At 41.9% G+C, this 25,959-nt stretch overlaps 1 protein-coding gene across 3 annotated transcripts in view; it reads right to left on the bottom strand.

Annotated features, from left to right (window-relative positions):
* klf8 (Kruppel like factor 8) overlaps nt 1–25,959 on the bottom strand; it is an 84,699-nt gene that overhangs the window by 22,228 nt on the left and 36,512 nt on the right. For all 3 annotated transcript variants that reach the window (XR_001225144.2, XM_025910658.1, XM_013276473.2), the window contains exon 2: nt 16,047–16,367. Coding sequence is in view for 2 of the 3 variants with exons in the window: in XM_025910658.1 (XP_025766443.1) it covers nt 16,047–16,367 (321 nt within the window). In the remaining variant the exon portion in view is untranslated. The remainder of the gene's footprint in view (nt 1–16,046; nt 16,368–25,959) is intronic.

The raw sequence follows: 25,959 nt of genomic DNA, 5'->3' as shown, positions 1-25,959 counted from the left end.
ACCTGTTAGCAGGCTGATACTAGCACAGCTCAGTCTTAGCCACAGTCAGTGTTGACTCTCAGTCTAATGTTACCTATTAGGAGTTGCCGGTGTTGATATCCTGGGCGCTTAGTGACTTGTTCACCTCATACACCTACACAGGACAGCCTGCCTATAAAGCTCGCAGCACAGCTGTGCATAAATGTGCACAGCAAGAAAAATCCAACTTCAGACGTGCTCACAGTGTAAACCATGACACCTCGCAGCTTTTTGGTTAAGGAGTAAATCATAAAAGGAAATGTGTGAAGGTGATCAGAGGAACCCAATTAAAAGCCACAATGACTAATTATGCATCTGTTGCAAACAGCATTCCTCTTATAATTAATGCTGCTATTGTATGTGATTTTGCCATGTGTAGGCATAATAAGCTGGTCTTTCTGCTACAGCTGTTGTAAATAAAGCCTCAGAAGTATCATTAGCATTCTACGAGCTTCCCAATTAACAGGTGCTTCAATACAAAGATTCAGGTTCATCAAGTCGTATCTCAAGCAACAGAAAATGCAAAGTTTGCATCTCTGATCGAAAACAATCAGACATGAAGAAAAAGTATACTACACAATACTGTGGCATATTAAACAGATCTATGCATAAGAATGTCCAGAATCTGCTGTTTGTAGACTAAATAATTTAGGCCTCAGTCACACAGGCTTACAGACCTGTTGGCAACCACTTGGCAACCACCAGCTGCAAGGGAAATTCTCCAACCAGTTGAGAGTGGTTGCTGGCAGGCCTAGAGACCGGTCAGTAGCTCCTTGGCTGCTATTGAAAAGTGTGAACTCCTCAGCTGGTTGGCAACTGGTTGCTAGAGGCTGCTGGCAGTTGCTAGTTTGAAAACTGGTTGCAAAGAGGTAGAGTTGCTATGATTGCAACAGGTAGTTTCACGTAGTTTGCCCGGAAGATGCCGACTTCTGCAAACACTTTGAAATGAAGTGAAATTAAGCAAATGGTGTTTGCAGACTAGTTGGCATCTTCCATGCAAACTGCAGGCATCTGCAGCAATGACAGAATTGGCACAGCACCCTTTTTGCAATCAATTTCACCTGATGATGGCCACCAGCAACTTCCAATAAGTTGGGGAATGCGTATTTGACAGGAGGTAGCCAGGGTCGTTGCCAACCAGTCTAGGCCTGTGAGAATGAGGCCTTATGTGGAGCAGAAGAGAGACTAGAATGCAGTCTTGAAACTGTTAAGTTATTGTCTAACATTGATAAAGCTTTTTCAAATTTGATTTGCATTCATAATCTCTGATTTAAGAAAGTCTTGAACCAGAAATTCATTATATGCTACCGAGAGGCTCAGAAACATTAGCTGTTGTCCACAGAGGATAAGTTATCGACCAGACAGCTCATTCAGAATAAAATATAAAGTGAAAAGTAAAATATCTCTTTAACCCATATATTGTCATTTCTGGATGTTCATAATAACCTTGTTTCCATTATTTTTTTGAGTATTTCATATGAATTAATAAACCGTTCCTCTGAAAACCGCTTTAGTGGAAAGCAGCCAAAAGTGTTCAGTGGCTGTAGCTGTGAAGCAAATGCATGTGCTGCTATCACGGTGCATACCTTTGCTTTCTCTTCCAAAGAAGTGTTTACATAACTGGACTTGTTCAAAACCTGTCTGATTGTGCGTGCAGGAACGCCCAAAAATGTCTTTCTAGCAACCTCTCCCCGCGTCTTCACAATAACAGCAGAGACTTTCATCATACGTCATCACATGTCATCATATGCGGACAGTTTTTATAGCCTTTACCAATAATACCTGCTTTGTGATTCGCTTTAGTTTTCCAAGTTTCCAACAAGGTTCTCTGTGACTGCAAGAATGTGCCTGAACCAGGTGTGCAAGACACGTTACAGAGATATAAAACCTGACCAGTTCAGCAGAGTCTGACAGAGTTCATGGCCTCCTGACGCCTCGCTATCACTGATATCTCTACAGCGTTTTTCTTTGAAAGTCAGTAAAGAAAGCATGCCATCTTCTTATGTCACGATCAATATGTTGCAATCGCTACAAACAGAACATCATTACTAAAAATCATTTTGAGCAGCTTAAGCTCAGGAGGTTGGTGGTTCAATCCCTGGCTGTTTCAATCTGCTTGTCAAAGTATCCTTGAGCAAGATGTGTCCATTGTGAGACAGACTCAGCTGAGGGTGGGAAAACATCAATTTGTCTGTTTATTTTACTCAAGAATCCAAAACCGAGTCAAGTCCACGACCCATCCAACACTTCTACATCATCACTTTCACAAACGGAAAATCTCAAACATTATTGCCTCTCTTGTTTCAGCGGCGAAGACGCTGGCACCCGTAGCGCCTCGGCTTAACTCTGGGAAACAGTCTGTTTATACTGGAAACAGGTGAATATATTTTGCTCTGCTGACGCCGCCGCTTTTTACCCCCCTGCCCCCCTCGCGAGTTTAAATAACATCTGAGTTTGATGTGAAAATATGCGCATCTACAAGCACATTAAAACAATTATCATGTCCCACCCTTCTCTCTGACAGCCAGGCTTTTCACCCCCCCTTCGTCTTCCAGCGCGGCCGTTCAGAGCAGCGATCAACACTTTCAGCTTCAGACAACCCGTCATGCAAACTATGCCTACGTGAAGCATAACCTACCCTGAAGGCTTGTCACCTAAAGAAGAAGCATAACAAATTGACAGCAGCGAGATGAGAAACAAGCAGCTTGACCCAGGGCAAGCAGCCCGAGCCTCTGATGTATCTACTATTAATTATACAGGCACTTGCACGCGACAGCCACCTGACACGTCAAAAATTACTTCTACATGTCCACAAGATGTCATTAATTACACCAGCACAAGGGGGGGATGTTGTTGAACTAGTGCTAATGACGACAGAGTAATTTAAGAAATCGGCACCGCCTGCATTACTGAAACGATGTCATTACCTCATCAAGCGTCGCCTTTAGTTTTGGACGTCTGCTGGCTACTCTTTAATCCCAGAGGCACATGCAAAGTATTAAGTTATACATGTGTGAGAGTCTGCTTGGAACAACTTGGGCAAAATTAAACGTTGTGCATGTCGCCCTGATTGAGGCGGCCTACCAGCGGCCTGAAGTTGGTGCGTGCGTTTCATGTCAAACACATAATATAAGGACTTGGCTCAAGCTGGAGAGGGTACTCCTGATACAAAAATGCTACTGCAGTCCAACACAGGGTTAAAGTTGCAGTAGCCCATTTCAAATGGACAAATTATAGTAACTGTCAGGGTCACACCTTACTTCTTGGACTCTTCTATTCATTATCCAGGGCCTTCTTGCACCAGTGGATCCGTGCATGATGTCTGATACAAGCTCCGCTCACTTTAAGCCAACTTGCTTCTAATTAGCTGAGTGTCACAAACAGAAGGTTTGAACAGCAGCTGGTTGGAGTTGCTGTGGCGTTCACACGGGCAGAGGCCGGCAGTGGATGGGCTCAGAGTTAAACTTATCTTAACTTTAAAGTTAAAACTGGTCACAGCTCTTTTCCTTAAGGGCAGATTTTAACACCTGAGGATAAATCAAAGACGTGGATTGACGACCATACGAATGATTTCCGGGTTTAAGCAGAGACCACCCTCACTAACTTGTGATGCAAACCCAGTCATTTTGTTCTATAAGCAGGCCTGAAATGTTTCTGAACTGAGTGACTACTCAAACGAACAACAAACAATAGTTTGCTGATACTAAAAAACTGACCTCAACTTAGTCTGAGAAGGAAAAAAAATTTGTGGTTATTTCATATTAATCACTTTTGTCCCATGCTGCTTTACCTTTTCTAGTAGACTAAGAGGCAGTATCTTAACTGTTTATCGATGCAGACATGTAAAAAAATTAAAATGTGGCTGCTGCTGCTCCTGTAACTCACAGGAAAGCTGAACGCCCTCCGACGACCTCGCCAGGATGTGCTGCGATTTGACGCACAGACAACATGATTTACTGCGACTGTACTGAACCCCAGCCAATCCACTTAATGACCTACATGTTTCCAGATGACTTTAGAATAACATAGAGCTTCCTCTCCCAGTCATGTATTTGCTTCCCGGAAGCTCCGCACTGTAGGAAGTGGGCTGCCAACAATGACATCATCATCCTGCACCAGCAGAGGTGACTGCATCTGCACAAAACTGCAACCCCCCCTCTTCCTCTCTCTCGCTCTCTGCATCCCAAATTGTGAATGTGCTGTCCTTTGAATGGACTGAATGCTCCAACATAGATGCACACACACATATAATATCCCTCACACACACACACACAAACACATAATGATTGCTAACTAACTCATGCTAGCAAAGCCCTGCTGGCAAAAGCACAGTAAATCGGCCTCTAACCGCTCATGTCTCATGCTCTCACACACACAAACGCACAGGGAGTAATAGAAAGTGTGTGCGTGTCTGTGTGTATGTGTGTGTGATGTGGTCTCTTTGTGCATGAGTGCTCCTGTTAGCTGGAGGACAACTGACTTGTTTATGTGCATACATCAGTGTGACACACACGCATGCACAGAGGGCCTCATTGTTTGTTTGTGTGTCTGTGTGTGCGTGCGTGTGCGTGAGAGAGAGAGCGATTACAGGGCTATTCACTGTGCTGTGCTGGCAGGTATTCAGTGTGTGTTTGCGTGTGTGTGTGCGTGCATGCGTGCTCCCCTTTGGCATAAGTGGTGATTTAGAAAAAGAGAGAGACTGAGGAGGGGGCAGGGGAAAGATGGAGAGAGAAGCACTGGTTGGAAAGGTGGAGGAGAAAAGAGGAGAAAAGAGGAGGAGGAGAAGGAGAAGGAGTGAGGATTGGTGGTGGTGGTGGTGGTGGTAGTGATGGGGGGGTGGGTCAGGCTGCACAGTCTTTTCGGCAACTCCCGCCAGAGCCGCGGTTGCCATGGCGACGGGGTGAGCGGAAGCAGTGCCTCCCTCGACATATCCTATTAGGCTGAGAGAGTGAGAAAGGGAGGAGAGAGAGGGAAAGGGAGAGAAGAAGAGCTTGGGTTGGGAGACTGAAAGAGAAAGCAGAAGAAGAACAATGGCGGGAAAAGAAAAAGAGATGAGGGAAGATAAAAGTGCACGATTGTCTGTGTGTGTGTGTGTGTGTGTGGGTGTGTGTGTGTGTGTTCTGGGGAAAAAAGAAAAACAGGAACAGCAACTAAAAAAAACTTTCACTAGAAAGCTAAATCTAGGCCGCTGAATGAACTTTGACCCATTCTGTCACTCTGACAAACACTAGTTAACTCATATGAGCTTGTTTAATCATCTTCCCGTTCACTCCTCTTGCCCCCAACATTTCACTGTCTCCTCATCTCGTCTGACAATTTACTGCCAAGTTGCTCTTGAGTAACGCAGGATTTATGAACCCGCAGTGGTTTCCATTTGCGTAGCACTTTGGCCACGCAGAGAGGGGGACTGTGGGAATTTAACCAACACAGAGGCTTCACAAACTCTCAAAAGCCAGTGGCGGGTGGCTCTGCAGCGATTACGCCATATCTAGGTCTTATCCTGATGGGTTAAAAAGGCGGCTTCAACAGAAAAGGGAAGATCAACAAAGAGGAAGGGGGAAAAATAGCACAAATGAGATGCGGAAGCAAAGGCTGTAGAGGAGATTTTCAAAGTAAATTTAACCCCGCTTCTACCTCACTGTGACGAACAACAGCACTTACAAGAACAAGTGCAGCCCGTGTGTCTTCTTGTTAATAGAATGTCAAATATAATGTCAGTATTATCTTTTAATTATATAGGTTTACTTATGGTAGAATGCTGCATGTAATCATTTGTGTTTAGAAGTATGTAGTTGATAGTATCCTGAAAGAATGTCTCATCCTAGGAAGCTTGTGTGATTCCAGATTGCCTTCAACGTTCCAGCGAATGGGTTCAAGCTACAAACCTATCACTTCTCCATACACATATTTCTGACACTGACTGTATACAGCCATGCAGACGTGGTTCTAGAAAGCTCTGCGTACCACCTACGGACTACCAACGCAGCACCATGCCGAGCCCTCACCTGCTGCTGAATATACAGTGGGCATCTTCAGGTTGTCATTAGATTACATTTATTCCTGACTGATTGCCAAAACTATTCATTGTTTTCTCCTGCTTTGGCATCTTCTAACTACAAACTGCTGCAGTTTGCATGATGGAAGAAACAACACAGAGAACATGCATAAAAATTAGACTGGTGTGAAGAATCCTTTGGATAATGCTCAAAGCTTGTCAGATGAGTAAAAGAGAAAAAAGTCCTAGTTGAGTCTCTTCCTCAACTTTCCACCCACTTCTGATGGAGTACAAGTTTAAGCAAGTGTAAAATTTCACATCTCATATCACCTCCATTTCATCTTTTGATATCTACTTTGACCTTGGACTTGATCTTCCTGTTAGCAAAGCAAAATATGCTATAGTGCTCGTTTTAATCGTTTTTCTCGGTATATGCTGTTAAAAGTACCATGACTCAGTGAAACGCACATAACCTTCGTATTTCCTCTGTTGGTTTCCTGCACTACTAACTCATTAATTAAGCTTAGCTGTTGAGACATCCGTGCACATGCATGCAGCCAAGTTACCAATGACATGTCATAATGTTCTGGGTAACTGATGAAAATAACATCCCACCTCAACAAGCCAGGTTCTAAATAAATTCAGCAGGGCTGTATCTGTGAACTGCTATGCTTTCTCAAAGGATCATCTATCTCCTCTGTATAAAAGTTTAAATGTTTAAATTATCATAGTGAGGAAAAGAGAAATTTGACCATAAACAGATAAGAAGACAAGCTGACAATTTATTTTGAGAATGCAAATAAGTAAACAAAGCAGACGCGTGTAAAATGTCAACAAATTAAATACCTTGGAAACAGTAACCAATCAGCTCATTTAATTTGTCAAAATCCTACACAAACAGCGAGTTTTATCTCTGAAGCAGACATCTGCACATGTCCGAAAAGTCGTTTAACACTGAAATCTGTTAAATATGCCAAGACCGGTCACTAGGCTTAAAAGTTGTTTTTACCATTTTCTGGAATTTTATAGATGAAATAATTCTAATACATAATAATCCAAATAATAAGAACTGAATAAACACAATCCTTAATTGCAGCTCTATCACAAAAAGTTGCCTTATTTTTAAAACTCTGGGCTGAAACCATAAAACTTTATTTACCATAAGACTGTATTAAAGTTTGCTTTGTGCGTCTTCTAGAGTGGACCTGACATCATTTCCTATTTCTGTCTGAGTAACCACTTTATGTCCTGGTCTCACATACAAGCGGTCAGGCAGAAAAAAGCGCAATATAATCCACAGACCATAATATTTCATATTTCTTGAGGTTTAAATAAAGATTGTCATCTGTTTCTGATGAATAATCTGTTGCATCTGACAGCTTGTTTAGATATAACTTGTCAAAGTCCTCCATTGCAACTGCTCGTACTCCTATATTCACATTTTTCCCCTTGATTTCATGCCTTCACTCACTAGGATTTGTGTTGTCTTGTTGAGACAAACATATAACAATCTACAACATATAAAAATCATCATTCAAAGAGTCCAGACTGAATTAGTATTTGGAGGAAAAAGTGCATCCTGTTCAAACAAAGGGTTAGCCAAATAATCATCTTGACAGAGTTACTGTTTGCAGTACAAATGAGTTTGAACAAAGGGTACAATAACGATAATAATAATAATAGTCTTAACTTGAGTAAATATGAGGCATGTAGCATTAATGTTTTAGGCTCCCAGTGGAGTTTTATAGCAGGAGGATCTGCTTCCTGGAGACTTTATCTTTGGACAGGAAAGTCCACTCCCCTCTGTTGGAGACAGCCACAGAGGTGTGGCCAGCACACACACACGCACACACCCTCTGCTTAATGATGTCTTGCGCAATACTACTCCACCCAGCCCCCACCCTTCACTAACCCAAACCAAACCACACCACACCACAACAATGCACACATATACACACTCCTCCCAGGCCCCACATGTGAACGTAATTAAGCTCTGAAACATAAGATGTTTCCTTAAAAGTAAATAAATCAGTCGATCGGGTTCGCCTTGATGTTACACTTTCTGAAAATTTTCCTGCAATTGGTTCTGGTATTTAGCCAACAAATAATCAGCTGAGGAAAGCGCCAAAGTATGATACTGGCATGGCTAATAAACATTTAAAGTTGCTCTGCACTCAAATCCTCCAAACTCACACTGTTATGCTGGTACATTTTGCTATAATGTACTTATATGTATTAACATAAACTAAGTATTAAAAGGTTTTTATGATTATTTATGCGTCCGTGCATATGAACTACACATATAAAAAGGCCCAAGTACGGAGCCTTGAGGAACTCCAAACTGATTTGCATGGCGGGACAAACTCATTTCTGTTATGGAGATAAATGCAAAACTATAACATCATAAACTGATCTTGTGAAAGCTATAAATGGAAATAAACAGAAGGATTTTACTATGTCAGTAACTGAGCTGAACTAATAACCCAGACATCGTAGACGTGTAGCTGGTTTTTCAGTGTAGCTTGTACAAACTGGTTAGGAGAGATGTGACAATGTGCTTAGAAATGCAGGCTGGTCATGTTTTTCAGAACAGTGTTGACTGCACAGTTGTCCTCTGGTTAAATTCTTGGCAACGTTGTGTCCGCTTACTTAATCAGACACGCATCAGAAACGCCAAAAATAAACAAAGGAGCCACAGATAAATAAACCGGGTATATCGGTGTAACTGTGTGACAAAACAGAGATTAAAATGATCCTTCCTAAGACAGGATTTAGAAATGTTTTTTCCCTTATCTTTAAATTTCCTAACTATTTCAGTAAAAAGGAAATCCATTTAATATCACAGCTTTGCCTTTGCAAATTGTTAAGAGAGGTCATTCAATGTGATGATGGGAAACACAATTAGCCATTGTTATTCAAGTATATGTAATTTCAAGCATATATGTAAGGTCAAGCATAAGTTCACTAAGCTATTACAAACAATAGTTTTTGTGTTAGTCCTCTGCTACATTGTTTTCATCCACACACACACACACACACTAAAGCACGGGCTAATTTTGACATTCACTTCTTGGATTCTTAGCCAAACCTCAACCATAACCAGCATATTCCCAAACCTACCCTTAAACCCTTAAAACCATGCCAAGTGGGACTGCAGTGTAACCAAACTGGGAACATTGTGACTAACCAAGTGTATCTTTTTCACTTGCAACAACATGTGAATAACGACATTTTATCTCACCTACCCTGTGGCTGTTCCCACTACAGTAAAGACAATACTCTCTGGGGCTCTGTGTGAGGGTCTCTCTCACACCCTGCAAAATTTTAGCACTCATACATATAAACACAAAGACACCCTGTTCTAACTGACAATGGCACAGAGAATATACATGTAAAGTGTGGCTAGACTTCAATGGAGTTATGGGGTGAGGGTGGTGTAAAGTCGAACGACTGAGCAACAGCAGGAAGACTGGAAAAGGCTTATTTTGGTAAATTAACTCAACCTAATTATGTCACCTAGCTAAATTCTGTCTTAAAAATGCATTCGTAGAGACACATTCTTATGATTTTTCTAAAACCTAGAAGACACTACAGTACATGGGTATCAGCTGAGAATGAAAAACAGACTGTTTCCTGCCCGGCATGAAACTTCCCTCTTTTATTTATCTCTGCTCCAAAACACACCACTCCCTGCTAACAGACACAGCCCGTCCTGCCTTTCCCACATACCGTCATAAATGCAAATCTATGCTTGTGCTATATAGCTGGAGCGCAAACATAAAGCACGTGATGCCTCGCCTCAAAAACAGCTCAGCACATCAAGGGTTATTTTAATCAATAAACGACAATGATTGTGCGTAATTTTGTGGATCACTGGAAAAGTTAAGCCTCTCTGCAATTACAAATATGACCATGTCAGTTTGCCAAATAGCCAATAAAATATAAGCATTTAAAATTGCAGCCATCTCTCCTTGAAATACTTTTTTGTGCAAGGTGTGATTGAAAACTAAACTCAATTCAATATTAGTCAATTTCATTTACATAGCACCAAATCACAACAGCAGTTGCCTCAAGGTTATTTATATTATAAGTTAAAGATCCTACAATAATACAGAGAAACCCCAAGAATCAGACAGGCCTCTGTGAGCAAGCACGTGGCGACAGTGGCAAGGAAAACCTCCCTTTTAACAGGAAGAAAACCCCTGGATGAACAAGGCTCAGAGAGAGGCGGCCATCTGGGCTGATCGTTTTACAAATGTGTAGTATGTTAGCAAAAATATTAATTTCTAATGAATTAGAAATAGTTCAAGTGGTTTCTCTGCTGTCCCAGCGGATGAAGGTAATGGATGTACAGAAATGCATTACCATGAACAGTGCCCGGCTCTCTCATTTGTCTGATTAATTCTACATTGCTGTTTAAATGTCAGTACTTTCAGACAATACAGCGATTCTTAACTGTTAGCACAGTTCATGTGCGTCCCCGTTTTTCAGACCAACACAATCCATTTGCCCTGCAGTTTCTCTCTGTTATCTTTGCTGTATTGAGAACCCAGAGAGAAGCTAGCCTGACTCTGCATCCCCCCTGCGTTTCAGCTTCATAAAAAACAAAAAAAGTATTGAACACAGAGGAGGGTGAAATGGATGGCAGTCATAATCCTGCAGCACAGCCTGTCCTTATCTGACTGTCCACACCCTTTCCACCTCTCTACCTTCACTCCTCTCTCTCACCCATCTGTGCACTTCCCTCATCTGTCTCCTCTCTGACAATCTCTTTCCCCTCCTTCTGCTTTTCTTTCCACATATCCAACAGCTTCTTCTCTTCAACGCCTCACCCTTCCCTCTGACAAACACCTTTCACTCCTTTCGCTATAAGTACGCTTTGGTAATGGCTGCTATACTGTGCGAGCGACTCCACTAAGTCTCACCTTATCATTACTGTTCACACCCTTTACTGTACAGCCTTCCCTGTCTGTTTATAACAGGGTGCATCGACCTACCTATCAGCTTAACAGTAAAGCTTGAAATGTCAAAAGGTGTAGCAACTTGTCTGCGCTGCAAAACCTGTGAGCCCGGCCAGGGCGACACAAGAACACTCCCATGTATTTATCGGCCTGTAATTATATTTAATTGGCACACAGAACCGAAGCCACCAATAATCACTGCATCCATAATGAGGATGAGAGACTAACTAGCCAGCGCACCAACTAATAATAGCCACGAGGACAGTGAAGGGACTGAGTGCAGTTTCTGAAGAACAAACAATGAGCAAAATACTCCTAAAGCTTTATCAAAGGATTTAAAAGATAAGAATAAGTGGCTTAAGTGCCTTATCAGTGTTTTTTTTTAATTCAATAAAATTCTGACTTGCTGAACTTAAGTTAGGAGTGTTTTCTTTTACATAAATATTTCCCATGAGTGAGCTCGACCAGTCATAACATGTCAAACGAGCTGTGAAACTATGAGAAGCTTAAAAATATATTGACATATGCTGTATGCACACTGACGCTGCAATCCTTTTTTAGAAGCCCGGAACATATAAAACTTTTTCTTGAAAGGAAACGCCATAAAATAAGTTTGATGTGTTTACTTTCTAAGTGACTGAACTTCATTGACAACAATTGCTGCAGAATCCTAATTTTCATCATCTTTATAATGTGTATTTATTAGTATTTATTTTTAGTCTAAAATGTTTGTGGATACTGCTGGAATTTCCTCTAGGGGGATGAATAAAGTATCCATCCATCCACCCTGAACAACTGTAAGCTGTAAACACTTGGATGAGCCTAAAATAATTTTAAAAAGACAGAGACGAGTTAAGATGTGACCAAATGCACAAAATGCAGCTCAGTTTTTTGGTTCCCAGTCTATGGGAAAATCTCTTTTGGTGTGTATTTCTGAGCAAAGACCAGAAAAAGACAAACTCCTCTGTATAAATCAGAAGGACAGAAGATGCAGATATATGCTGCTTAATTTATTAGTAAATGCTCAGACATAAATAGTCTGATCCTGAGAATGAAATCCGCTTGGGAATTTACGGGTAAGTCCAGCAGGGCTTTCCTCAGTATGTATCCCACAGCCTCTTGTCATGTAAAACTTGGCTTGGCTGCGACCTCTGACCTCCTCACTATTCATTTCACGGAGCTCATTCTGCTGATGCACTCCCTGAAAAGCCACTCAGGATTAAAAAAGGTGAAATTTGCTGCTTGAAGTGCAAAACCTTAACAACCTTAACAGACTTTTCCACATGAGAGCAAATAAATGTTTGTTTACAAAGTGTGTTTAATGACTTCCTACAACTCTACCCATCCATTTAACTTTACCCACTAATGTCAGACCATGCCTAATCTTCCACCATCACGTCAGCCAAGCGGAAAGCCTCACTGTAACCTTTGCGAGAAGCCGTGTTTTTCCCCGAGAGGCTCCACTTCCACTGGCCTGGAAGTGGAGTCGACCACCATTTGTCAAATCTTAATCAGAAATCTCAAAAATAACCAATTTTTCTTTACAGTTTTTGGCAGTTTTTAGTTTTCCGTGACTCCGATAGGGTCCGAGTGATGGAAGTCCGTGTGCTTGCAGATTTTTGTCTGACCGTGCAGCTCATCCACAGGGATACGCTACACAACAATGCACCAACCACGCACACACGCCCTTCAGCTGCACCTCAACCAGACTTCAGAGTAGTAGAACATGAACGGCCACACCTCGGTCACCACGATAGCTGAACACTGCATCGAGATATCATCTAGTATTTCACGAAAACTAAAACAGCCTTGCAACTATACTGAACTCTTCCTCTTCCTCATACTTCCTAAAATTAACCACCACGCTTGCTCAGTTCAACCTAACCCATCCCGCAAACATCTCGCTGCTCACTCCTGCATCAAATTTGTTCTCTTACACTTCCCTCATTCCCTTCACCTCTATATCGTCAACTTATTCCGTCACGCAGTGAAGTTTTAAGTGCTTCAACTGAAGGCAGCTGCACTTCTTAGGTTAAGGAAATGTTTCCTATCTCACATCTGCGGTGCTTTTTCAATTCTAAAAGGTGATGGGGGGAGCACCAGGTATTTAACTCCTAGTAGGGGTTCAGGCTGTGGATGTAGTCCTGAGAGTTGTTGACCCACCCGATTGTCATGTGAGTCGTTAAGCTTACTACCAGTCAAGGGACGGATTCTTTGTCTTCATGACCCTTAAAGGAAGACCAGCTCCTTTCAACTCAGCGCTGGATAACTGAGAAACTGAACAGACGTCATGCTGTGAAATGCTTAGCACTCTGCACTACTGCATCATTGCACCTATAAATACACTATTATTATGTTATTGTCCATGTGTGTATCCTGTTAAGTACACTGAGAGCACAGAAAAACCCCCAAAGAGCCCAGTTCCTTGATCAGAATCCGTCTGTGAAGGTTCTCAGTCATCCAGGTCATCATAGTCAAAGGAGTTTGCAAAGAAAAGCGTCTGGACTTCTTTGAGTTGCTAGAAGACGTTTCACCTCTCATCCGAGAAGCTTCTTCAGTTCAAAGGTCACACCCGCTTTCACACCTTGGCTCATGTGATTAGAGGATTATCAGGGGGTCCTTTGTCCCTCTTTGGGGGGGATACTCCCATTGGGTTTAAATCTGGGACTCTCGGCCATTTGACCTTAGAACTGAAGAAGCTTCTCGGATGAGAGGTGAAACGTCTTCTAGCAACTCAAAGAAGTCCAGACCCTTTTCTTTGCAAACTCCTTTGACCTTGATCAGAATCCAATAAAGCTTATTCTGACTCTGATGTAATGCTACTTTAAATCAAACCTGCTAATTTTTGCAAAGCATGTTTGAAACATGTGAAACAATTACTAATTTTTTATCAAAAAGCACAAAACAGGCAGTTTACTCCCATTTTAAAACAAAATAGTAGCAATAATAACAAAATGAAAAGAGATGAATTCATAAAAGAGGTACAGGTCTGACACAGAGATAAAAATCAAACAGACTCACAGGTGCTCAGTTTTCTTCTTAAATAATGTAGCAATGACTGCTGAACTGTTGACTCAATGGCTATGTGTGGGTGACAGCTGGCATGATCCAATCGCAACATGATCTCTTTTTAAATAAGGTTTGGACAAACGTGTTCGCCCTGTTTGTCTGATTGTTAGCAGGATGTTCAAAGCAGAAAAGGTGTGAAAGGACCAGTCGTTGCCAAATGAGTTTCTTTGATAATCTGAATCCGGGTCCTGTAACATACTCGGCCTTTCAGCTATAACTGAAAATGATAAGCACAAACTCACTGTTAATCTTTCAGACTAACAGCCTGCTGACACAGGCAAACAGGTGCAAGTTTTTAATCACAAAGAGCACACATTCCTGCTAAACTGCACAACCTGTACAAGATCTATTTGCTGAGGTGAACGCATTTAAACGAAAAGGATGTTTTTCTGGATTTGTGAAGCTGATGCACCAGCCAACAGCTACGTTATCATAATATCAAGCTTGAAATAACATATATTAACCCTAAAGTAAATGTACAGTTATTTCAAAAATCCGTGCTTGTGCCTTGTATGCAGTATAATGCCCAGAGGAAAATCGGAATTCCCGCCAGCACGGAGTTTATTATAGACACGATGTTTTTGCATCCACAAATCCTAATCAAGACGATTATTGTCAGGCTTTAGCTTGACAGAAACCACTACCAGGGAATATCCCAGGGAATCCAGTGCAGACGGATAACTGCGTCCTTTTTGCTCTAATGAAGACACAATGATTGCCAGTTTATGTCAGATCAGGTCTTGATTTGCAGTTCTACTAAAACACAACCATAATTTAAATTTAAAAAAACAGAAAAACAAATGTGTCTCTTCTTTCTAGAGAAACAAACAAGGAAACAGGAAAATTGTATGAACTACTTTCTTTGAAAACTGAAACTGAAAGTAAGCCCAGCCAGCATCACTGTAATAACACTGGCACAGGCAAAATTGGTACATGCACACACCGCACAGAGCAGGTCACAGCTAAAACAGGAACAGGGATTGGTTAACTGTGATTGATGTCGCCCTGGGGGAAAAAATGTTTCCCTTCTAAACAGCATGACCTGTGATTATCGGCTCACTTTGTTTTGATACTTAAACGACATCATGGTATCACATTTTGCAATTAAAAGGGGGATCACTGTTACAGACAGGAAGCATGTGCAAAACTATCAAAATAAGACCTCAGATAAACGAGTCTTTTTCTTTAAGGTCCGGGGCTTCCAGAGTGAAAGTTGCAAACCTCAAAATCTGTTGAATGCTGTACTGAATTAAAATAGCGCCATCAAGCTGCTAAAACGCCAATCATGATGCACAGACAGAAGAGCTGCGCAGCGCTGGTTTAGGTGCATCTCTGAGGGAAGACCTGTAGGTTCATTTTCCACTTAAAGCCTAGACCAGCGAGTGGGCACCGGATCACAATAAGGATCTAGCCTAACATAATCTGCATAAGTGGAAGGATATGAAATTAAATAGAGTAAAAAAGTGCTTAGTCATGTTATCTGCCTGCTTCTTGAATTCTTTGTAATCGCTTTGTAACATTCAGGCGGGAAGCTGACATCTGAGAGATCCAGCTGATTGCTCTGGTATGCATATTGCTTCCTTGTCTGCTGCCGATTCTCGAGTATTAGGAAAGTGTGAATTTTGATACATTTTTTAAGGCGGTATTTGAGAAGTTTGTGTCAATATTGCACAAACTGATACTCTGTTCATTACGCGTGACATGATTTAAAGCTTTCTTTTTAAGCCAGGTGAGTAACTGAAGTAACCTTTGCTGTCTGTGTGATTTGACCGCGGTGTGTGTGTGTGTGTGTGTGTGTGTGTGTGTGTGTTTTCGTTGTGAAATTGACATAATCAAACACATTTGATCATCGTAGAACCGACTGCCAGCCCCACCTGCACACGCCCACTTTCCTCACCTCCATCCATCTAGCCACACGTCTACCGTTCTGCCTCTTTAACCCCATTCCCCTCCAATCAATCAACCAATCGCTTCCACCGAACCCCCTGTCTCCCCCTCCTCACCGTGCACTCCATCTCCTCTGGCTCTGGTTTGATCTGTATAGAGGGCATGTCTTTCTCGCCCTCTTCCTCTGCTTTCTTTTCTTCCTCCTTCACCCTCACAGACTGTGTCGCCACTTCCTTCAGCTCCTCCTCCTCTCCCTGCGTCGGCCGTGGCCTGGTCGCAGGCTCCTCTTTCTTCTCCTCCTCTTCCTGGACTGTGGGCGGCAGAGGTGATGAAGAAGGTGGCGGTTCTTGCTGGGTCAAGGAGCTCTGCTTGGCCGGGCTCCTCTGCCTCTTCCGGGCACTGACCGCGCTCTTCTTCTGCTTTGGAGTTGACTGGCACTGAGGAAGAAGAAGAAGAACAAGAGATGGCGTTAAAAGGAGGACGGTGAGTTTGGTCACAAAAAGAGGAGTACAGAAGGTAGGCAAAGACAAGAAGGGGGGGAGAAGAGGTGATAAGGGAGTAGTTAAGGGGATGAAATGGGGGTGGGGAGAAATTGAGAAGAACAAGAGAGGAGGAGGAGGAGGGGTGAGAAGAAGGTAAGAAAAAAAAGCCCAAACTTCCTGGCCAGGGAGAGAGGGTGAAGGGAGGGGGGGTGGTGTTAAAGGGTATGAGGAAGGTATGAGGAGTAAAGTGGGCAGGAGGAGAAAAAGCAGTAAGCAAGAAAGCAGAAAACAAGAGAGCATAAGAGGAAGAATGAAGAGGAGAAAAGTGCCAGGTAGGACAGGAAGTAAGACAGGAAATGGGTTAGTAGAGTTTGGAGGGAAAAGGTCATGACTACAAGCATTACCTCTACTCTAAAAGCCTGCTAAAGATAACCTCTCAAAAAATCTGCCAGAAGAGGGGGTAAAAACACACAAACACACACACATAAACACAAACTCACACTCTGTCTAAAAGAGATGGAAAATTAAAGGCAAAGACAGAGACAGAGGAGGCAGAGAGACAAAGGCCTAATCCTTAGGCTGCCAGTGAGGGAATGAGAACGAAAGAGAAATAACAGCGAGAGCAGGGAGGAGTAGCCGTGAACTGACCCCTCCCTCCCTTTCAGCGGCAGGCAGGCAGACACACCCTTTTCTGGAAGCTGAGCGAGAGACAAACACACACACACTGAGAGAAAGAGAGAGAGAGCTGGAGCGAGTTGAGGAGTGCCAAGGCAGAGGGACTCACACACACACACACACACACACACACACACACACACACACACACACACACACACACACACACACACACTTTTAGAAATGCACACACCCTTTCTCTTCTTTTCGGTCTCAATTTTCTCCCCTTTTCTCCTTTCTTAGACAGTTTCTGAGCTCTATCTAAGAATCATGCAAGTCCCTACAGATGAAACTGTCCAAGAACTTGCAAATAGTTTGGCAAGCAGTACAAAAAATGTCCACAGATGTGGAATCCAGCATAATTTGACCTACATTTTTTAAGAGGTTTAGAGACAGTCATATTTTGAAATGTGTCTTACTTTTGATATGATGACTGCCCTTAAATTCTAAGGACAGTGAAACAAAAAGAGGCAAAACAAGAACTTTTTTCCCCTCCTGTCTGTCACGAGTCAGATAAGAATAAATCAAAGCGAGCTGAGGTCAGTTATACCTACAATAGGTTTATAGTCATTTTAAATAGGTTTCAATAGGTTTGGCCACTTGCATTCATTATTGTATTGTTTTAGCCAGTGAAACTAAAATAATATAACAGCAAGAACCAACTGTGTTGAGTCTAGTAGTCAACACAGTGTAATATATGAAGGAAAAAATACAATTACATATAAAACAGCATTTACCACATTAGAAAAGGGTTTACTCTAAAAATAACAACATTTTTAAACAGTTAATTAATTAGTTCATCTAAGGCTCCATAAATGTTATATTCCTTGTTTAATTCTACATATTTTCTTCAAAAGGAGAAAGTTTAGGATGCAGGAAATTTAAACTTTAAATTTAAACTAATGTACATTTATCTGCAATTTTATTAGGTGTGCCTATAATTCTCAAAAATACATCCTGCAAGAGGCAAATCTTGCAGGAAAAATGCCTTGTTGATGTCAGAGGTCAGAGGAGAATGGCCAGACTCCTTCAAAACCCTAAGAAGGCAACTTAAGTAACAACCATTACAACCAAGGTATGCAGAAGAGCACCTCTGAAGCAGGCGGGCTATGGCAGCAGAAGACCACACCAGGTGCTGCTCCTGTCAGCTAAGACCAGGAAACCGAGGCTCACCAAAACTGAACATCGTAAAAATGATGATGAGTTTACATTTCTGTTGCAAAGTTAAAGTATAAATCCATCCTGCACTGTATCTGTGGTTCAGGATGGTGGTGGTGTAATGGTGTAGGGCACACTTTGGCCCATTAGTACCAACTGGGCATCATTTAAATGGCACAGCCTAGAACCCAGTGTAGCCATCTTCTGATGGCTGCTTCCAGTGGGATAACATACGATGTGACAAAGTTCAGATCGCTCAAACTGGTTCATTGACAACAACACCGAGTTCACTGCACTCAAATGACCTCCACAGTAACACATCTCAAGCCAGCAGAGCACCTTTGAGATGTGGTGGAGCCTGAGATTCACATCATGGATGTGCAGATTGTGATTGTGCAGGAACAAGGATCAAAATCTCTGAGGAAAACCTCCAACCCAGTTCTAACAAGTTGTGCCAAACAAAGTGACTGGCATATTTCAGCGTCTGTCTTTATCCTTCTATTAATACACAGCCACCAGGTCATGACCAAATAGTTATATAAACAAAAGTTGTAAAAGAAGTACATAAAGCAATCTACCGCACTTCTTTTTCTTCCTCTTCGAGTTCAGCTCATGCTGACAGGTATGTGGTTAAAGGTGACGTTTGAGGGAGGTGTTTTTTTACAGTTTTGTGGTTTTAAACAGAAATGTGACTTTGTGAGATCAGCACATCGACTTCTGATTAACTTTAATGTAAACCCGGCCTGCCGGTGACTGAACACAACCGATCGTAATCAGGGTGAAATTCAAACCCCTCATCTTCAAATTATTTGTTCACATCTGAGCAAGAGTCAGCACAGACAGCTGATACTGAGAAAAGTCCCATCACTAACACAAACATCGTCAACAGAAACCACCAACATTCTCTCAAAAGACGTATTACAAACACCAATTAAAAAGGCCTGACGTGCGTGTGCTTTCCTAGTGTGAAAATCCACCATCGAAACGCTGAAAACCCACGCATTAAAAAGAACAGAAACGGGAAGTGATAGCGAGATTATTCCAGTTGCGCTTCTTTATGTATAATTCTCACGGTGCGAGAAATGCTGATATAGATAAACAAGTTCTCGACTTCCTGTCTGCAGCGGCGACCCTGCCGCACGCCCAGCTGTTTAATGAGAAACGCAGTGCTGTGTGCTGCACAGTGCAGGGTTAGCTGTCTATGTAAAGCCCAGTGAAGCCAATCTAAATAAGAAAAGATGACAGCTGGTAGCAGCAGGAGAGATATGAAATAATATCAGAAGAAGCAGTGCAAGAATTTCAAAATAAAGGGTTGATATATTATTTAAGCAAAATAATTAAGTATTAACAGCATTGTTGTGGTTGTTTTCACAGTGAGGAGAAGTTTCTCTCAGTCTGGTAAATAATTAACAAGTTAAACTGCCAGCAGGACTTAATGACAAAGCTGGAGAGCACACTCACCAGCATATATTAACCTAAAACAATGCATCATACGTTATGTCAGCATAGCAGAGAAAAGATTTTACATTATCGAATGCAGTGAGCGCCGGTATTTTAAGCATTACGCCACCGGCATGTTTTGCACTTTAAGGCAGTTGCGGGTAAAGTATTGAAGGTTAGTTAGTTGCAGAAGGATTAGCAGTATTAGGTCACAGTCTAATATGTGACTCGGAGCCAGTTTTGAACCACACCTTCTGTTTTCTTCAGAATTCAAATATTTTTCTGACACGTAACTTGTTGAAGTGTGCTGAGAATCGGACACACTTGCGCTCTGCCACACAGAACAGTAAAAATTACATCATCACTTGATGTTCTCCTGTTTTTTTTTCCAGCCTATGAGGGCAAACAGAGACTCTAAGGCCATGGTGGTGTGTTTCAGGCTGGCATGTGACCCAGCGCCAGCGGATTCCACAGCGAGGTGGGGCCTCGGCCAATCAGCCTGGGTGTGGCTGCAAGCACAACCCCTCCCACACAGACACACGCACACAGAGGACACACACTGATCATTCAGTTCCATTGTGAGGGGACAGAGCCCCCTCTGTGTCTCTAAACAAAGGTAAAGGCAGCTTGATGCCTCACCTTCCCCCCAACTGGCAACCCCCCACAAAGCCAGAGCCTGAATTTCACCAAACTCCACCCACTCATACAGTTTGAAACAGCTTTAACTTTATTGCGTCTAGAGTAGCTCAATGCGCTTCTCTGTGGTGTTTTTGACCACACGCTTTCTTTCCAAGCCCCTTAGACTGTTTTTGACCTTAAACATCACACAGGGAAATCCATCAGAGACAACGAAACAGGTTTGTGCACCAACAAGACCAGGAAACAGTCAAGGATGCATCACAGTTACATCACAGTTTACACTTTGACTTATTTCAACAGTTGTTGTTGTTTTCCTGCATTTTTTTAACCTTATGTAAAAGGCAAAACCCTAAGAATTTGTTCAAATTTACACACAGTACTCATAAAACTTTGTGTAAGTTACTAAATTAGCACATTTACATTTTAACTGCAGTTTAGACTTCATGAATCAACAGTATGCACTGTGAAAACTGGAGAGATGTGGCCTATTTAAAAGCACAGAGCGCGCTAACAGCGACATCAACACAGTCATCACACAAAGCCTTCCTTTACACCTTGTGCTTTAACCCTTTATTTTGTTTTCAGTTCACTAGTTAGCAGTTTGGTCCTGCATTTTGTTCTGAAGAGGCCTCATTATCATCTATTCTCTTCTGTAAATGGCCACTTTTCAAAAAGCCATTCAAGGCAAACCTGTCCTTTCAGTTCGACAGAAGTAACAAAAGCTCTGCTCAATTAAATCAGAACATTTGTGAATTTGCTCAACAGAAAAGAACATAAACAATTATTTACCTTTTTTTCTTTTTTTTTAAAGGAAGCTCAAGGTTGATTTAATTTGCCAAATCACATTCGTGGACAACATCTAACATATTTTGGGGAAAACTTTGGCAAGTAAAAACATTTAAAAATTCATTACCAGCTAAATCAGATTTGGCGGAGCTTTATTTAGCTGTTGAGGGGGAAGTTGTTGACATTTTACATGTGAGTTTCAGGCCATCCTGAGGAGGGAGGGTTTGTTTTAGTCTGCTGGAAAGAGCGGAAGGATGCAGACTCCACATCTTAAAGGGAAAACTCCACAAGCACTCACACACACCTCAATTCCAACTCCTTATTGCATGCCAGTGCTTGCTGATTAGTGCCGAATAAAAAACACCTGCAGCTGCTACTTAGCTTGCAAGTTTTCTATCACAGCACAGAGGGTAAATTAAGATTTTTTGAAACCTGGGACGTCAGATTAAAGTCAACTTTGACCAGCCAGTTGCACCAAATTCAAAAAAATTAAACCATACCTGATTGAGTAGGTTTATTCACAACAATGTAGAGTTGCTGACTTATTTTAGTCCAAACGAAGCAGCAGCAACCTCAGGGGCATAAAAGTAATGTTACCTGAGATGTGCCAGAGCTTGCAGTTCCTCTCGTCCAACTTTCCAGCAGAAATAAACATGCTTACAGCCGTGTGCATAAAACTCCCCTTCAGGACAACTACAAAAGATAAAATTTGTTTCACCTCTTTCAAAAAAAGGCTTGAAGTTCTCCATTATTAGGGGCGTGGCCACTTTGAGTGACAGGTAGATGTTGACTCCTCACATTAGTTTATCCAAGATACTGAACTAGACCTGTCGTTGACTATATGTGGGGGATGGTACCTTTTGGAGCTAACACCGTCTGCTAGTGTTAGCTGACAACGTTACACAAGAGTTAAAATTAGAAGCTTGAATCAAAACCAACTGATGATGTCATGATCACTATGTCCATTATTCATATACAGTAGGGGTTTGAAACAGGTGGCCTGGGGGACCAGAACCACCAATCCGGCTCACTGGATTGCTTTGGAAAATGTGAATATTGCCAAGAAATGGGGTATAAATATGACACTTTGTTCATAACCTAAGTATGTAAAACTGACCAAAGACATCACCCATGGCCTGGCATTACAGGTTCATTTAATTTACTGCAGCAGCGTTTCTTGCAAATGTAGAAAACCTCAAGCATATTATTGAAATTACATTTCTCTTTCTTAAGGCATCTCAGTGATTCACTGTCATACTTGCAGGTGGCTTTTAATATGCTATTAAGCAACAGGTTTGATATGTCGCTCAAAATGTAAAAATGGAGTTTTACACAATAATACAAACGTTATACATTGAAGAACATCATGCTACAAGCACAAAACCTTGCATTTTGCTCTTCTGACTAGTTTCTCCTTCAGAATTCTTAATTACTTGTTAATTAATGCATAAAGAGTAAAAAGCACAAATTGGATTGGAAAAGTACTGTGCTGCAACCAGACCTGGATTAATCATGATTTGCAAATAATTCCTTTCCGTTTGTTTTAAACCCAATCTGGAGCTCCAGCTGGGCGGAGTTCATAGCTCTCTAGCAGTTCAGACTGCACCATGTGAGGAGTAAATTACAGGGGGGAAAAAAATAATTCAATTTTTTAAGCATTTAAACTTCAGGAGTTGTCCTTCAGCTTAGAAATCACACCTACTTTATCACTGTGAATAGACTGAAGCAAACACTGAGAATCTTTTCGCAAATCCGACTTGATCCACATCTGCTCCCAGACGAGGCAGCAAAAGAGGAAGGAGCTCACAGAGGGGGCCACGAGGCGTGTGTGTGTGTGAAGAGCAGCACTAACGAGGAGTGATAGTGAGATATGCACATGTTGTGCGTGTATAAATGAGGAATGACAAGATGCCTTGTTGTGTGTGTGTGTGCGCGCATGCATGCCTCCCCCACCGGAGGAGGGGTCCCACTGTGGAGTTCCAGGAATAAAAAAAAAGGGTGGGGTGGGTGTGACCCTGTCAGCCTCTGATCCTACCACAGGAAGTCAGGGTGGGGGTAGAAGTGGGACCAAGAGGATTGAAAAACAGACAGGCAGATTGTGTTTTCTCCTCAGACTCTGTTTAAATGTGGGCCGGGTCACAGGAAGGTTCGCTGCAGTTTTCTCATCTACAAAGTGTCACAGAGTTGATTTCCGCACAACAGCATAATCACACGAGACATTTCCCAAGCAAACAACTACAGGGCACAAAAGCGACTAACACGAGTTACTGCAAAAATAGAGTTGGACCCACACACTAAAGATAACTGGTGCCTGTAGTGCTCACCAACTATATACAATATAGCTCATTTTCCTACCTTTATAAACCCTGTACTGGGGATGAACCCTTACTGGAGGCATCCTTTTAAACTGTACTCAAAGTTATGCATGATTAGGTCAGATCAACAGACTCTGCTATAGCTGCTAGCTGACACAGTGTGTGTGTGCGTATAGGTTTTCCTTTAGAGTGTTAGTGACTCATTCATTATCACATAAATATGATTTTAAGGCTAAAATCTATTTATATGTTAGCACTGAGAAACAATTCTTGCCATCTGTGGCATGCATGCATATAGCTTACAGATGTAGCGTGCTAGCTGGCCGAGCTGTCTTTACCTGATATTGTGAAACACCAGACACTCGTTCAAAAATGGTCATTTCAGGCTCCAGGAAAACAAAATGGGATCTCCACAAGGACACACTCCACACTTCAGAAAGGTAGTCGCGAACCAGTGAGTGACGTCATTTCTGCCATGTTCAATTGTTTATACACAGTCTATAGTTAGGCTACGCCTGTTCAATTCCTCATTATATTATCTATTAACTATTAAAATGGGGAAGAAAAGTGACTTTAAATGGGGCGTGAATGTTGGTGCCAGACGGGCTGGTCTGGGTGTTTCAGAAACTGCTGATCTGCTGGGATTTTCCCACACAATCATCTCTATGGTTTACAGAGAATGGTCTGAAAAACAGAAAATGTCCAGTGCGTGGCAGTACTCTGGATGACAATGCCACGTCTGCCAGAGGTCAGACCAGAAAGGCGAGACTGCTTTGAGCTGATAGGACTGCAAAAACAACTAAAATAACAGCTGATTATAACCAATGCATGCAGAAGTGCATCTCTGAATGCACAATGTGTAAGTAAATGGGCCACAGCAGCAGAAGACCACACCAGGCGCGCCTCCTGTCAAGTAAGTGCAAGTAACCGAGGCTAAAGTTCACATGGGCTCACCACAAAACTGGACAATAGAAGATTGCATAAACACCGCCTGTTCTGATGAATATTGATTTCAGCTTTGACTGTTAATCTTGACTAACATGAGTGTGACAGTGGAAACAACTACACTTGTCCAGCAAATGCCATGGCAGAGCATGACAGTGGGGGAGGTCACAGTGGACAAAGCAGGCCATGTGAATAGGTCACTGGGAGCTCTTTTCTATCATTAATGATCTAAGTGATCAAAATTACAGCTCGCTTTAGGTCCCCAAAATGCCATAAGGGGACATCAAGCCAAAATTATTGTGAAAATAACCCACAGAGTTATAAATCTTTTGATACAAACTAGATTTAATGTGGAGTCATTCTGCAATCACCCACAAGAGGGTCTGTCCCTGGGCTTCACGCAGGCCAATCTCAATGTTTCTAAAGTCTATTTTTATCCGGTGAAGACTCACTGAGCGTGAACTGAACGCTCTGTTTCATCCTCATACGGTCCCACACATTCACACCCGCTCAGAACAACCAGTCTGTTACTGCTGAGCTGCAAAGAGATGGAGAGAGGAGACATGATTAAGTACGCTGATGAGGGAAGTTTTCCATTCCCCTTCTGCATCCTGGCTTGGGATTCCATCCCCTGTAACCACTGCTTTGAAATAAAACACAAATAATGACTGAGACTAACTGCATGCTGTGTTTAGATTTTTCACACACACAAAAATGCACCCACACATTTCTAACTTGTAGTGAAACATCAAATAATGCAAACAGAAACAAAGGTTGGGAGCAGGCACTGTGTGCCTGTCTCTTCTCACCTTTGACTCTGTGAATAAAGCAAAGCCTGCTTTGCATTTTAACACCATCATATACTTATGTTGTCACCCGACAACCGAAATAGAAAGATGTGAATGACAACACCTGGGATGTTAAAACACAGTGTAGCGATCCTCCGGAGATGGTAAGACACTTTACACGTTCTCCTTCCTTACAGCGTCACACCACCTTTTTAATCCATGTCACCCAGATTGGCTATGATAAAAGAAGCTCTGACGTAAGCTCACATCAATGTGTTTATATATTTTACCAAAAATAATGTTGCCAACACCATATTTGCAGCATACTGGAAAATACAGATGATACTAATCTGTGTAGTGCTACAACACTGGTATTGATAATCTATTTAGCATCCAGTTTTGTTTCATTAAATTACCTTTTAACATAATTTGCTTTTTGGCCTTTGTATAATTTATAAAAAGCTGTTTATTTGACAGAAGTTGCTACTGTGCTAGCACTTCTTGCTTGTCAACCTAGAAACAGTTAACCCTCTTCTTTATCATTCTCCAAGTTTGCAGAGAGCACAACATCCTGCCATCCTGCCAACATGTGGTTAGAAGTGGGACAGACAGAGATTGGTGGCTCGGTTGAGTCTTCTCAGCTCATTAAACTTTATTCCTGCTCACTCACACTTTTTATATTAGGTTTAAATAAGGCTGAATTCACCGTTTATTTGTTGTCATTTACATATTTGCTGCTTATCTTAGAAAACGAATCAAAAGCATTAATTTTACTTCATGTTAACTTTGATGCATTGATAA

The sequence above is a fragment of the Oreochromis niloticus genome, linkage group LG10 (assembly GCF_001858045.2).
Source record: "Oreochromis niloticus isolate F11D_XX linkage group LG10, O_niloticus_UMD_NMBU, whole genome shotgun sequence".
Lineage (NCBI taxonomy): Eukaryota > Metazoa > Chordata > Actinopteri > Cichliformes > Cichlidae > Oreochromis > Oreochromis niloticus.
Note: the sequence above shows the minus strand (reverse complement) of the source record. Positions and strands in the feature narration are given on the sequence as shown.